The sequence below is a fragment of the Leguminivora glycinivorella genome, chromosome 4, assembly GCF_023078275.1.
Source record: "Leguminivora glycinivorella isolate SPB_JAAS2020 chromosome 4, LegGlyc_1.1, whole genome shotgun sequence".
In the NCBI taxonomy this organism is placed as follows: Eukaryota; Metazoa; Arthropoda; class Insecta; order Lepidoptera; family Tortricidae; genus Leguminivora; species Leguminivora glycinivorella.
Window position 1 is genome coordinate 19,310,488 of NC_062974.1, and position 13,950 is coordinate 19,324,437.

The window sequence follows — 13,950 nt, forward strand, 5'->3', positions numbered from 1 at the left end:
AACAATGAATAAACTTTACTTACTAGCATACCTACGGTACGAGTAGACTTCAGATGTCACAACTGTGTACCACTTCACCAACTGCAGTATTAAGTGGTTGAAACCACTCATGGTACCCTTTAGGTATTAAATCTCTGTCACAAAGGCTGAATAAAGTCTTGAGGACACTTAGGTGGAGTCGAGGCACGTCGAATCGAGCCCTGCATACATTTACAATGAACGATGAATCCGATTCGACGCGTCGCTAATGGACGTAGTTTCATAAGAAATGCAGAAGGCGAATTAATGAGATTCGACTCGGCGAGCTTAGTGGTCACTAGGCTTAAGTTCATATCGAGATCTGGACGTAGCACAAGGCAAGAAAATCAACGCCACAAATTAAACTCCAGTTCAGTAGAACCACCTCAAACCTCTTAATGTATCATATCATATTTCTATCTCGGTCTAAAGCTCGATAAACAACTAGCTATCTCTGCGTTCAAGAAGATGGACTTACGCAGACTTTTTGACAAAGGTATCGTAACTAAATAGTACCATGAGTGCTTCCAATCACTTAATACCTAGTTAGTCTAGCATTGTCAGCCGTGTTACGGACGTGTTTGTATCGAATTCCACCAGCGATGAAGATGTTGTTTAATAACTTTTTATCACTCTTGCGCAGTAAGTGTGCAATCGCACGAAGGCGTATCAGGAGTAAAAGAAAAAACTTTTTCCCAAAAGAGTGTTTAAATTTGTATTTTGGACTACCATAAATACTTTTTTATCTTTTTATTGCAAGTGTGATGAAAAACACTGCATGTAACTGGGGGCGTAAGAATATTGCAAACATGATTGCTTTAAATCGCCCCAGAAAGCTATGTAATTACCGTTACACATTACTTTTTCTTACTTATTACCTCATCTACGCCTACATTTTAGTGACTTTGGCGTAAATACTACAAAACTTTAAATAAACTATTACTTCAGGTTATTGAGCGTACAAAAACTATTTACCTATACTAAATGTAACAGTGTAGATAGTGAAATTTCGAACATAAATTATGGCGGACTTCGGATTGCTGAGACAGTGAACTAGTATGTAGTAAGTACCTATGCATATTATGCTATTACCCAAAAACGCATTAACAGATTTGTAAAATTCTTTTTGTGATTTCAAGGGAATGCTATTGCGTTACTTCTTGTTAAATTTTACTGAAATCGTTTAAAGTATTTTGTGAAAAATCTCCTAAAACCGGTTGAAGAGGATTTTTTTCAAAATTTTTTTTTTGAGAATAACTCTTCAAAACCATAAATAAAGTATTATTAATGGTTAGTAATGTTAAAAAACTTTTTATTACAAATGTACCAGTTAAATTGACAATGATAAGTGAAGTTTTGTAACATAAAATTAGAGCAGCTATATTTCCTGCAACTAAAACCGCCTATGTCATTGAGAATATTTAATATATTTTGAAATAAGTTCAAAACTTTTGTATATTTTTTCTTTTTTTGCAAATCATAAGTAAAGTGTATTAAAAGCAAAGCTTAATCAAAGGGAAACACTGCTTTATATGTATTAATAAGAGAAATATACAAATTTTTATTTCTACAGGAAAAACCAACTAAGTTTGCTACTATTTTTTTTAAATCGTAGTTTTATCGGCAATCAAATCAAGCCTGGATATTGTTTACGATTAAGTATTAAACAACACAATACGGGCTGTAGAATGCTGTATACAAATAGTAATTTTTTTCATGTTTTCATATGAAATCGTACCTTCAAACATTAAAATCGCATTATCTCAAAATCACTTTTTTGCACATAGTCGGTATTTGCAGTAAGGGGACGATGTAATGTTGACACACCAATTATTACCAGAGACATGAACATCAAAGAGAAAATTGAATTGAGGGAATATCAAATAACATTAAATTCAGTATATAATCATATTAAAAAAAAAAGAGTAACTTATACTCTTACCATAATTAAGTAAAATTAAAAATAATAAATCTAATAAATACAGTGAAATATTTTTCCACGATAATAACATAGAGATAAACTTAGACAAGAAGAATAATATGATATTAGTGTATATAAATATTCATATTCATTATGGAATTATAATTGCACGACATTTTATTGAATAATTGCATGAAACGTATCTATATACGTCAAGTACGCTCTATTTATTTATAATTAAAACAATTACCTGTAACTTCAAACATCAAGATGTGTTACTGCTTTTTACTTAAAATGCTATTTATCTCGTTATAATCATGATACAGAGAAAATTATTATATTGAAAATATAGGTGGCCTTACTGTTGCGCCGTTAATTTCCTTTTGGCACTTCCCAAGTCCTGGCTGCTGATATTTAGACACAGTATTCAATTTCATCAGTACAGTCGGCAATAAAGCTATGAATACAGCCAAAGTGTCAAAAATATGTATAAAAAACTTTATTGTCGTGTATTCATATTTTGGCACTAGTTTGCTGACTGTACATACGATACATTTTCTAGAGTTAATTGCATTAGAATATAACCATCATTGTGTAGCCTTTTCAATGGTGGTAGGTTGCTCTTGTTGACAGGTTCAGTGTTTCTACACATTTCTACAGAACTAAGGAAGTGCCAACATAACCGCTTTACTTCTTCTTAGGGTTGACAGGGGTCAGCAGGTCAAGTACGGCGGCAATGTTGCCATCCTTGCTTTCGAGCAGTTGAGTGAGCCAGCCTCCGTCGTTTGTGAAGCCCATGGACAGCATCTGCTGGATTGCGGCTTCGATGTGAGGAGCTGTAATTAAGAAATATTGAGTAAAAATTGAGCCTACGATAATTAGTATGGGGAATATTTTTAGTACGGTCTGTATGCAATAAAAGGTTAGCAATAAAGTCATTTTACAAAATGAGTGACCTTTAAAGCGCTAGCGTGTTCTGAGGACACTGCTGATTATTCAATATTCAGTGCTGAACTATTCTACACCCAGCCCAATCTCTATTTCTAGTCCCGAACTGGTCCACACATTCAATATAGTGTTGGTGCTTTACCCTTTTCCAGGGAATATCAACTTCAGGCGTCCAATTTGATTCAGTCTTTGGAAATACTGATTTTAATAATATTTTTAAAATACAATATAATTTTTGGGAAACCTTTGAGTTTGTTGCAGCCTGGAAAAGGGTTAAAGAGTTAACTAATCTCACGTACCGCCTCCCAGATGATTCACGAAAGAGGATATTTATGTTGTAATTTCAAAGTTGGCTTTAGCCAATGTTATGAGGGGGTGAAACCGGTGGAAAACGAACATATAAGACTTACACGAAGAGTAAGAGGGACCCTATTCAGCATGATGCATTTCTACGGAAGAAGTAAAATAGATATATTTTAAGGGATGAACCACAAAGCCATGTATTAGCTTTAATAAAAAATCTGTTGTGGTAGATCAAGATTACACACGAATTGTAGCAATAGTATAAGGTAGTGCTTTTAAATATTTTCATGACAATGATTACATGGCCCCCCAGAGTATCACCCACAGTTTGAATAACACTGACGTAAGGAAACTAAACCATGAGAAGAAAATCAAATAAATCATTAAATAATCATGATCATAATTATTAACAGTATCGCCATAAAATGAACCAGTAAAAGTAGAACAAAGCTAATCTAGTTCATACATTTATCTTATCATGAAGTCTGTAACAGCCTGTTATTTGTTTTCGTAATCTTTGACAGAAATTCGTGAAGATTGTTTTGCCAGAAATTCGTGGAAGAGTGCCAAGTTTCGTATGTTTACAAAACAGTACTCTCGATCGGCGGCTTAATTACTTTTGTCTTTTCTCTCTATGAGATTTTCCTACTTTTATTAAAATGGAATATTTGAAAAGGCACTGATGGTATAATTTTGCTAGTCAATTATTAACCCTTTTAAATGCATCAGCCAGGGAGCGTACTTTTCATGCCGATGACATTAATCTGACGTCACGCTCCGTATAAGGAGATCCCAAATAGTTTTATTGTAAATTATTAATAGTCGTCAATCATTTTAATAATAATCGCGAACGGTAAGCGCAGTTCACATTGTGGGACATGACCATGACTGCCTGCACTTAAGCAAAACAAGCCCAAAAAGTAGTTGCCATTGTTCACAATTGGAACAAGTCCTCAAGGGTAGACTGACGAGGAATTGCATCAACATCTTCTAGCCGCGCGAGTTGATTCCTCGTCAGTATACCCGTGACCACGAACATAATATTGTGATGTTCGAAACATTGGGCCAAATATAAATGTAAGTGTTTACGCGATTAAGTCCCGTTTTGTTCTAAAATTATGAGTGCAAATCGGGCTTAGTTTATTTTAATCAATGTAATTTTAGCAGTGTGCCAGGCGGTCGGATGCGCAATGAACCGAATGGGTCACACCATCAGGGTTCCTTTTCACCTTTTTGTTAAAAAAAGAAGCACTGTTAACTTACAAGGATGACGCTGTTGTGGTTGCGGCTTGGGGGCCTGCGCGGGCGCAGAAGCGGCAGCGGCGGCGGAAGCGGAGGCGGCGGCGGGGGCCGGGGCGGCGGCGGGCTGGCTCTTGGGCACCGCGGCTTCTTTAGGATTCAACACTAAATATTAAAGTATGGTCAATGGTTGTATGACATCACAACTGTTACACATGATAGTGAAATGGTAAAAGCAGTTTTTTACAAATAAAATTGAATTAGAAAAAAAAAAACAGCAGTATACGTTTTCTACATGCAGAGGATTTTCTATCGCATTTTGTATATATGGCAAACTTTTTTTTATATATTTTATATGTAGGTCAGTGTCAGTAGGCGTCGAAAGACTAGGATTCTAAATTCAATTTATAAATTAGGCCTGATTTAGACGGCGTGCGAACTCGCATGCGATTTTCGTTACATTGCGCAAGACTACAATTTTGCACAGCCATCAAATACCGCAACGTAATAAAACTCGTATGCGAGTTCTTATAAATTAAGTGATATGGTATTGTAGTGGTATTGTACTAATTTTGAAATAGATGGATATGTTACTGTAGTTAATGTGATGTCAAAAATTTCGCTCTCTTACGATCTCGAAAAATGTCAACTTGATATTAAATAGAATTACCTGCAGTGGCTATATTGAGAGGCGGGTACAAATTGCCAGAAGAGATGTTGACGCGTTGCTGGAATTCTTCAGGCAGGTTGAACCCAACGGGGGTCTGTTCCGGGGCAGATGGTTTTTCGTTTACATAAGCCACATCCATCAGATCTGCAACAATGTATGGTGATTAGAGAAAAAGACCAAAGTTCAATGCGATAAATCGATACTATAATAATAAAGTGTTCGTGACTGTTTGTTTGTCCGTCTTTCACGGCAAAACGGAGCGACGAGTTAACGTGATTTTTTTAGTGGAGATAGTTGAAGGGATGGACATAGGCTACTTTTTGTTCCTTTCTGACCAGTGACCACTCACTTCCCTAAAATGCAGGGTGGAAGTTTGTATGGAGTATTCTGCAATTTTCGAATGACGCGAGCGGGCAAAAGCTAGCAGTTTATATAGAATCAATTATCGATTTAAAATAATTAAAATGCGTCTACTTCAGATATTTGTCCTAATAAGTCACAATGTATAGTAGAATGTATATGATGTGTGAGAATATTCACAATAAAAATTTACTGTGATATGACAGTTTGAAATGAAGTTATAAGTTCCACCACATTAGTTCTTAAATTGTCTAAATGTGTTTCAGGGCATGACCGAGATAGTATTGCTGAAGTAGGGATTTTCGTCATTAATAAACAATTAAAAATACTATAATTCAGCAAATAGGACCTCTGGTAAAATGTAATAATACATACCCTTGTCCTGGTTGACCATCATCCAGTCATCAGCTTTGTCCAAAGACGGCTCCCTCTTAACATCATTAGAGATCACAGACTCATTGGATTTCACACTGGCTCTGTCAGATTTGTCAGAAGTTTTGTCAGACTTGACGCTTTCAGCATCATCGGTTGTCTTCTTATCTTGTGACTCGTCACGGGGCACTAGGTTGGCCAAGTGGGTTTGGAGAAGAGTCTGGAGAACGTTCAGGTCCAGGCCAAATGGGAGGTTGAGGGGTATTTCAGGGTTTGGTGTTGCGGTGGTAGACGGCTTGAAGGGGCAGCCAGTTGGTTTAGGTGTGGCGGATTCTGTGGCTGTGGTAAAAAAACCGACTTTGTTTGATACATGAAATATATCCTATTTTTCCTTTTAGTTGGCTTATCTCTGTTTTAAATTAACCTGAATATTTTATACTGTGATGGCACGATAGAATTTTAGTAATAATAAGTTTAGAAGTACAAGGTTCAACGTACGAAACAGGATGCATAATGTTGTAAGTATGATAGCCCTGAGACCTTAGGCTAGTTGCCGGCTGCGGCGTTGCGCATTATTTTGTAATAAAATCGAAAAACACAATGATTCACTGATCGAAATGATCATTTTTTGTAAGATACCTAAAGCTCGTTAGTCGCACTGATTAATTTATTTTCATATTTACATATAATAAGTTGTGACTAACGATTTGTTGTATTACTTTAACTTTTGCATATTTCATTTCATAGTTAATAATTTTTAAGAAAAAAAAAACTGCCTTCCTTTGGGGTTCTGGTGATAAATACTTTCAAATGTTGGATTATGTTATCAATTCGTCTGTATATTTTTTAATGTTTGTATCTCCGTCAAGTGACATTTGGTGCATTGGAACTGCTGATGAAGAGTGAGCCGCCCCTGGTTAGAGTTCCGTTCTGATAATCATTCTCATCTGTAAGTACTCCAGAATCATCCAGATTTCAAAATTGGTTCAGAAATGACGGAGATATCGAGGAACAAACATTTAAAAAAAAAATACAGACGAATTGAAAACCCCTTCCTTTGAGATTTGGAAGGCGGTTAAAAATGAAGTTGCTTCCCGCTGCCACAGAATATATAATAGTACAAGTACAGAAGGCCCACTGCTTTGATGTTCACGAAATTCCGTCTTTTGAATGCCTACAAAATTATAACAAAGAAACGAGCCGCACGTGCGCAGCGTCGGACGATAGGGTTGCCTATGGATTAAAACGAATTAATACTCAGATAAAATGTTATACTATTATATTCCAGTCTTGGGTAATTTCTAGGTATATATATATAGTATTTATATTTTTAATTTAAGTCCCAACATCACAAGGCTTATTGAACTTTTCCGTGGGACTTAATCAATAGTAGATCTGTGTAAGATTCTCCTATTTTATTCATGATGTCTATTTAACTAAGCATTAGCCATTCACACGCGGACATCGCATATAAAACTTAATAAAAAAACTCGCAACGTAAAGTAACAATAGAAAGTGCAAACGTGCGTTCCGTGAGAATGCGCGCCACCCCTGATTAGGCCGCGAACTCGCGGCCGCCAGCATGTACTTGTAGCGCGGCGATAGAATCGCGGAGTGAGCCGCCCCTGCCGCTGCCCATGTATGCTTAGGTCTTTACTAATACCAAAGAGGATCGAGTATTATAGAGAGTTACGGTCGAAGTAAAATGTGTAAATCACAGTGCATAGACTGCCATCTCTTGACACAGGCTTAAAACTTTTGAACCTCAGTTTTGACAATTTGGCCCATATTCTTAGCTTGATATGTTTTGAAATGTCAAATATTAATTAACGCCATCTAGCTGAGCGTACCCCAAAGGTGTAATGCCATCTAGGCCACCGTACCTTTTTCTGTATGGTACTGAGGTAAGTTTTTTTCTTAGACTTTATCTGTCTATACGGAGTTATATGTCTTTGCTAATACGCAACGTATCATGATGCCTTTTTTAATAGGGTAAGTACTTATTCAAGATGTATAATGTATAATAACCGTGCGAAGCCGTGGCGGGTCGCTATTTGTAAATATAAATATACGGGTAAAAATGATGTGCATAGGTACGTTAAAAAGCAGCACAAAATTGAATCAATCTATTTATATTTTTTTAAAGTTGATTTGAAAAATGTAATAATTTCCAAAGTGGGAAATCCAGAGAATAACATCTTCAATACACACCTGGCTTAGCTTCAGTGGGTGGTTTGAACGGGCATCCCATCGGCTTGAAAGGGAACTGAGCCTGCGAAGTACCCGGCTGCGGCTCGGCCGTATTCGGCGGCGTCTTTTCATCCTTGTTATCCTTGTTCAAGGAGTCCTTCAAGTCATGGTCGATGTCGCCAGCGAGGTTGGCGAACTCGTTCATGTAGGTGGCGAAGGTGTCGAGCCAGCTGGGCCGGTTGCGGCGGTCGCGGTGCTCGCGGTGCTGTTTCTTCTCGGCGCTTCGGTCGCGGCGGTGGCGCTTGTGGCAGTCCTCTTCAGCGTTGGTGGCCACGGTCTTTAGGAAATGGCGGGAGCGCTTGATCGCCGCTCGGATCATGGCGCGCTGTAAGATTTATTTTGTGAACAAGGGGCTTACAGACACAAAGTTATTCGGGACTACTGGGATTGAGACTAATGAAAGTCAGTCCCAATCGCTATCTCAATAGATAAAGAAGTGACTCTTTATCCACAGCAATACAGTTAATATTAATAGTTAGCTACCAGATCCTGTGCTAAACGGTCTTGACCTCTCGATTTCAAATTCTATGTGGAAAGTGTCCCTTCTATAGTTCATAGCCCTAAGACAACAATGCTCTGAAATAGCCAAGTATCATTAATACTAACCGGCATGGTTGGAGCGGGCACGCGAACCATGCAGTGCTCCGGATGGTTCCCAGCAGACTCGCATCTGGAGCACAGGTCATAGTCAGCACACACGGTACATTTGTAGCGGTAGCCGGATACTGGGGCTTCGCAGTTGTCGCAAACCACGCCGATGTGGTGAGTTGTGGAGGGGCCTGAGAGACCTGTTGAATAAATAGTAACTATTAGAGAGATATTGTCATCATTAGGCTTGTGTCGTTCACGAACTATGAACTGTTAGGAATAAAATCCCATCAATGACCGAAACGAACTGAATCTTTCCGTGCTCTGAGAATCGGTTTTTGCTCATTTAGTCCAGTATAGGATCGGCGAGCGCGAGCGGTTTGGATCGAGAACGAGTGTGTGACTGCGCCGACCGAGAGGAAGAGCTACTTAGCAGAGCAACAAAAAACGTCATGTTTTCATATTGAACTTCGTTTACTTACAACCTTTCGGCCCGGAATGTTACTATCTGTGGACTATTCGTATCATTTTGACACTATTCGGTCCCATTCGTTCTGATCGTTCCGACAGCAGTGGTCGCGGGTCCGGCTGAACTAAATGAGCAAAAGACCTAAAAGAGCGAACCAGTTCGTGGGAGCGATTGAACGAAATCGGAGCGCTCCGATCAACGAACGAAACGGCACAAGCCTAGTCATCATCATCAGAATAAAATGTAAGAATATACTGGTACACCCTCGATTTGGGAAATACTGGGATACTTCGAACCTTCTAAGTCTTATATATTGATTTAGACTAACACGATTTGCACTCATAATTTTAGAAAGTCTTCTAAGTCTTCTTACGTGGCTTTTTGATATGACAAAAGTTGGAAAGCAAGTCGACGTGGTATTGCTTCGCAAGGAGTTAATGGTTTAACTTAACATAACCAGACAAGTTTTTAGAGAACATGACTGTTTTTGAAAATGGTAACATATAAATTACCAACCATCGTAAATAATTACATTTTCTACACTTTGTTCATTGTGACTATTTATAATTTTAAGCGAATGTAATTTTTAATTACGTACTCATATGTTTTGAGGACTTCTCAAATTGAAGTCAAAAGGTCATGTTTGTGTCATTTTGTGTTCGCATATAATATAATACGTAAACAGACGACATACAAAGTATTATAAAAAGTAGATTTGAAAAGCTATATTAATGAATGCTATTACAACATGTTGAGCAATCCGCTCAAGGAAACATATTCTAAGTCATTGCTCTGGCGTATAAATTATAATAATAGAGCATAAAATACAATAATGGTCATAATGTTGCAAGTGCAACTGAAGGTAAGTTTAATAATTAATATAATCTATCTTTCGCGCTCTTTACTTGATTCCTAAAAATATCACTCTACGACATCATCTCTCTTTTTATCATCTTAAGAAAAATATTTTTGGATAGTACCTAATTCCACACACCTTGCATTTGTTCAGTTTATGCTATCCTGTCCGAAATGGCGTTAATGTTTTTACTGTTAGTTATTAGTTAGCTAGCTATAAATCTGGTGGTGGTAGAATAACAGCGTCCGTTGCTGGCAGTCCTTGTGGCCGCTGCGCCTCGAGGCCCTCTGGCACAGACATTAGCTGAGCCACCTACCTTTTCAATTAGTTTGTAAGCATGCCTGTGTACTTTTATAATGTACCTGTGTTCAAACTTTTGAATAAACGTCTTTATTATTACTAAACGTCTTTATAATTGCTATTAAAACATTGTTGATAACAAGATTGATATCAGTTAAACCAGACAAACAACTTGACCACATAAGAATAGACACAGGAAAATAAATTAGCATATTAAAATCAGAATGACGTAAACATCCTCATAGTTTATGGATCAAATTCACTAAATCATGTATTCATGTGTAACAGAACTTTCAAATTTGCAACATCATCTCTCATATTCGACGCAAAGGAATATCGGACAGTGGTTTTATATTCATGAGACTAAAAATCTTACTTGTATTTTTTACGTTTTTGTTTAGTTAATATTTATTGGCCAAATAACATAGTCTATTAGTCAAATTAAACCTCGTTAATAACAAATAAGACCTTTGAGCAAATTTAAATACTATTAAGTTTGTAAAATAGTAGATACTATCAATTATGCTTTATCATTACAATGACTCATGACTCATTCCAACTTTTGGTTTTGTCTCATTGTATTCAAGCCAGTCTTTAGGCATTGAGTTACTAAAACTATTTTGATATTGATAACTACCCATGCAAGGAGATGGAACATGCAAAACAAGCTGCGAGACATGGGACGGACTTGGAACGACGCCAAAGTGGTTGGTTGGTAAGAAAGGCATGGAAGTATCTTAGGAGGCCCTATACACCTCTGGTGCTCTAGGACATGCAAACACAATCTGCCTACCTAACTCTTACCACTTATCAAGTAAACTTGACCACTTAAGTGATTTGAATTTTCATAAAATGTGATGCAAAATAAAATTAATCAAACAGTACAAATACTTCACCATGTAGCCACAACTACTGCAATCAATTTAGAGGTGCGCAATATGATTGTTTTTCCTAGGATTCTAATTGGACAGGAAAGGAGCGAATGGCGAAGTCTAGTGTCGGAGGCTAAGATCCACTTTGGGTCGCTGAGTCAGCAAAATAAGTAAGTAAGGATTTTAATCATTTTGATGACTTTGAGGTAGAATCTTTTGAAATGACTTACCTCCACAGACCTCCGGAAATGCAATTGTGATGTCAACATCCTTGTCGCCTCCATCTTGGATCTTGGGTTTCACAGTCAGCTTGTAAATGTGGCCTTGGAGAGAAGATAGTGCAATCATCATCTCATCATCGGATGAAATGGACACTTCATCACCATCCTCGTCTGAACAGAAAGAAACACTAAATAAGAAGCTAGTATGGTTATTAAGTTGTAATTATTTTTTATTCTTGTGTTAATAACAGGTATATTAACAGGCAAACACACATTAACTGCCTCACATTATAGTTACTTTATCAAATGTGGTAATAAAATGTTAGGTACTAGACATATTTAAAGTATGATTGAATAAAAACAAATAGCCAAATGGTTTGGAGAACTTATTCTTCACATTTTATTTAAGTTAGTTGAATTTTTCTTAAAAATGTCACACTATAGTTTATTGCAATTTAGGTAAATAGGTAATAGACAATTTTATGAGACAGTTTCATGTATTTTGATGAAACTTGATGATTTGTCCTTTATATATGTTAGTGTGCACAGGAAAACGTCCCACTTTGTCGATTGCTATAAAGCCGCTTTGTCAGTGTATTCATATAAAGATACGAGTACATTTCACCTTAATGGTAACCGACAAAGTGGGACATTTTACTAAACACACTCACATATGTTGACCTATTCTAAATGCCCACACAGGCTTCAATGTCTGGAGATGGGAAAAGTTAAATTTACTTCTTAGTCTAGTCCCATCGAAAATCCCGAAAGAGTGTTTTAGTTTTTATTATATTTTTTTTTACCCTTACTACTATTTTTTTACTCTTAAAATATTTAGGTATCCATTTTAATTTCAGAAACCATCAATATTATTATGTTATTATTTGAGTGACCATAATTGTACACAATGAATATATTACATTACCTTTCCACATAACAGTGTATGCCTTCCCCTTAAGTCCTGGGAAGACATCTTGCAGCTTGGCGTTCAAGTAGTGGAAACTGGTTACCACACTCTTCTCGATCCCAAAACGGCGCACCTCTGGGGGGCTATCTTGAGACCAGTAAGTGAACACCTTGAATTGCACTAGGTCTTCCATTGTCTGTAGAAATGTTTTAGTCTAATTAAAAAAATGTGAAAAACCTTCCATTTAAAAGTGATAAAGGGATATTGAGTTTTCCAAATAGAGAACTCTAAAGTTTGGCGATGTCTGTAACCAGGTAACTCTAAATACCAGATGAAATGATGCAACATTAAGAAAGAGAGAAATCTAAGATCACCATATTGCAGGAAAGTTACTGCGTTGAATTTAGTGCTAATGGTAAGTACTCATTACTATAGAGAGCAGCTTTTAAAAAATACCAATAAAGATCTGGTAGGTACCCGGTAAGTACCACTTTCCATTTAAGGCGCCATTTTGTTGTTGAAGATAATATAAACTTAACTAAACTCCAGCCTTACCTTGTATTTAAATACACCCGACTTAAATATTTTCAACAGAACAAAGAAATTTTACTAGTCGACGATATATGCGCGCGCAACAGGTATTTTGAATAAAAAACCAAAAGTATTTAGCAAATTATAGACGTGTAAAAGACAGCGTTTACAAAATTGAAAAACAAACAAGTAACGTGAGTCTTCCAATGCGGCACAGAGCGAATGTTGTAGTCGCGCGACGCGCGTGCTTAAATATACGGTGCAAAATATTATGATTCATCAAATACTCACATACATAGAATGTTGGAGAACGCAGTACGAGAGATAATCAATAGTTGTGCACAGTGTTGCCAGACGGAATCTGAAGTATACAGTAGAAAAATGAATAAAAAACCAGTAGATCGGGAGAAAAAGCAGTAGATTACAAATATTTTTATCTATTTTTTTTTTTTAATTGTCGTCTTGCTTTGTGGCTTAAATATACGGTGCAAAATATTATGATTCATCAAATACTCACATACATAGAATGTTGGAGAACGCAGTACGAGAGATAATCAATAGTTGTGCAACCATTATTTCCATCATATCAAGATTCCCCTTTCTGAATTACCAGAGCATTCCTGTCATTCGAAATTACCCTAATGCACCTTACACTATTTCGCCACAAACTACTAAGAAGATTGGGTACCTACAGGAGGCCGATTTTTGAATCTCACTTTCACTAAAATACCGGTTGAAAACGGTGACTTGCCTATTATTTTCAGCAGCTCTTTGATACGGCTCAAGCTAGGAACACACTACGCGGACGTCCGTCGTGAATCGACCGCGGACGGGAATCTGGACAATGGAAATACACATAACCGTGCAAACTATCGGTCGACGGACGCGGACGTGGCCTTGAGCGCACGGACGTCCGATCGAAATCTGGCTCTCTGGATGTTTTGTTCCGTGCACACTGATAGGTCGCGGTCGCGGTCGTTTTACGACGGACGTCCGCGTAGTATGTTCCTAGCTTCAAACGGTTTGGGCAGCGTTTTCGATTAAGGCTCTCAGCCAGTGGGATTTTGTCCGACTTGTTTACCAAATATCGTCATTTTTTTTTTCATATTCGTCATCATATTTCAA

At 37.2% G+C, this 13,950-nt stretch overlaps 1 protein-coding gene across 3 annotated transcripts; it reads right to left on the bottom strand.

Annotated features, from left to right (window-relative positions):
• Nucleotides 1-1,834: 1,834 nt before the first annotated feature.
• LOC125225355 (sequestosome-1) lies at nt 1,835-13,064 on the bottom strand. 3 transcript variants are annotated; one of them, XM_048129025.1, is made up of 9 exons: nt 12,850-13,064; nt 12,313-12,490; nt 11,397-11,558; nt 8,688-8,869; nt 8,043-8,406; nt 5,835-6,170; nt 5,100-5,243; nt 4,454-4,594; nt 1,835-2,775 (listed from the first exon to the last, which is right to left on the bottom strand). In XM_048129025.1, the coding sequence occupies exons 2-9, from the start codon at nt 12,485-12,487 to the stop codon at nt 2,627-2,629; spliced, it is 1,653 nt and encodes a 550-aa protein (XP_047984982.1). In that variant the 5' UTR covers nt 12,488-12,490; nt 12,850-13,064; the 3' UTR covers nt 1,835-2,626. The 3 variants fall into 3 exon arrangements, with proteins under 3 accessions (XP_047984982.1, XP_047984984.1, XP_047984983.1); XM_048129027.1 differs by lacking the exon at nt 12,850-13,064 and having other exon boundaries at nt 4,454-4,576; XM_048129026.1 differs by lacking the exon at nt 12,850-13,064 and having other exon boundaries at nt 4,454-4,579.
• Between the last annotated feature and the right edge of the window lie 886 nt (nt 13,065-13,950).

Bases quoted from the DNA above. Each gene is read 5' to 3' on its own strand.
- LOC125225355 (XM_048129025.1), bottom strand. From the start codon at position 12,487: ATGGAAGACCTAGTGCAATTCAAGGTGTTCACTTACTGGTCTCAAGAT. The intron at 8,407-8,687 runs GTTAGTATTAAT...TAAATCTTACAG, and splicing joins TGCCCGCTCCAACCATGCCG to CGCGCCATGATCCGAGCGGC. The intron at 6,171-8,042 runs GTGTGTATTGAA...TTTTTACCACAG, and splicing joins ACCCACTGAAGCTAAGCCAG to CCACAGAATCCGCCACACCT.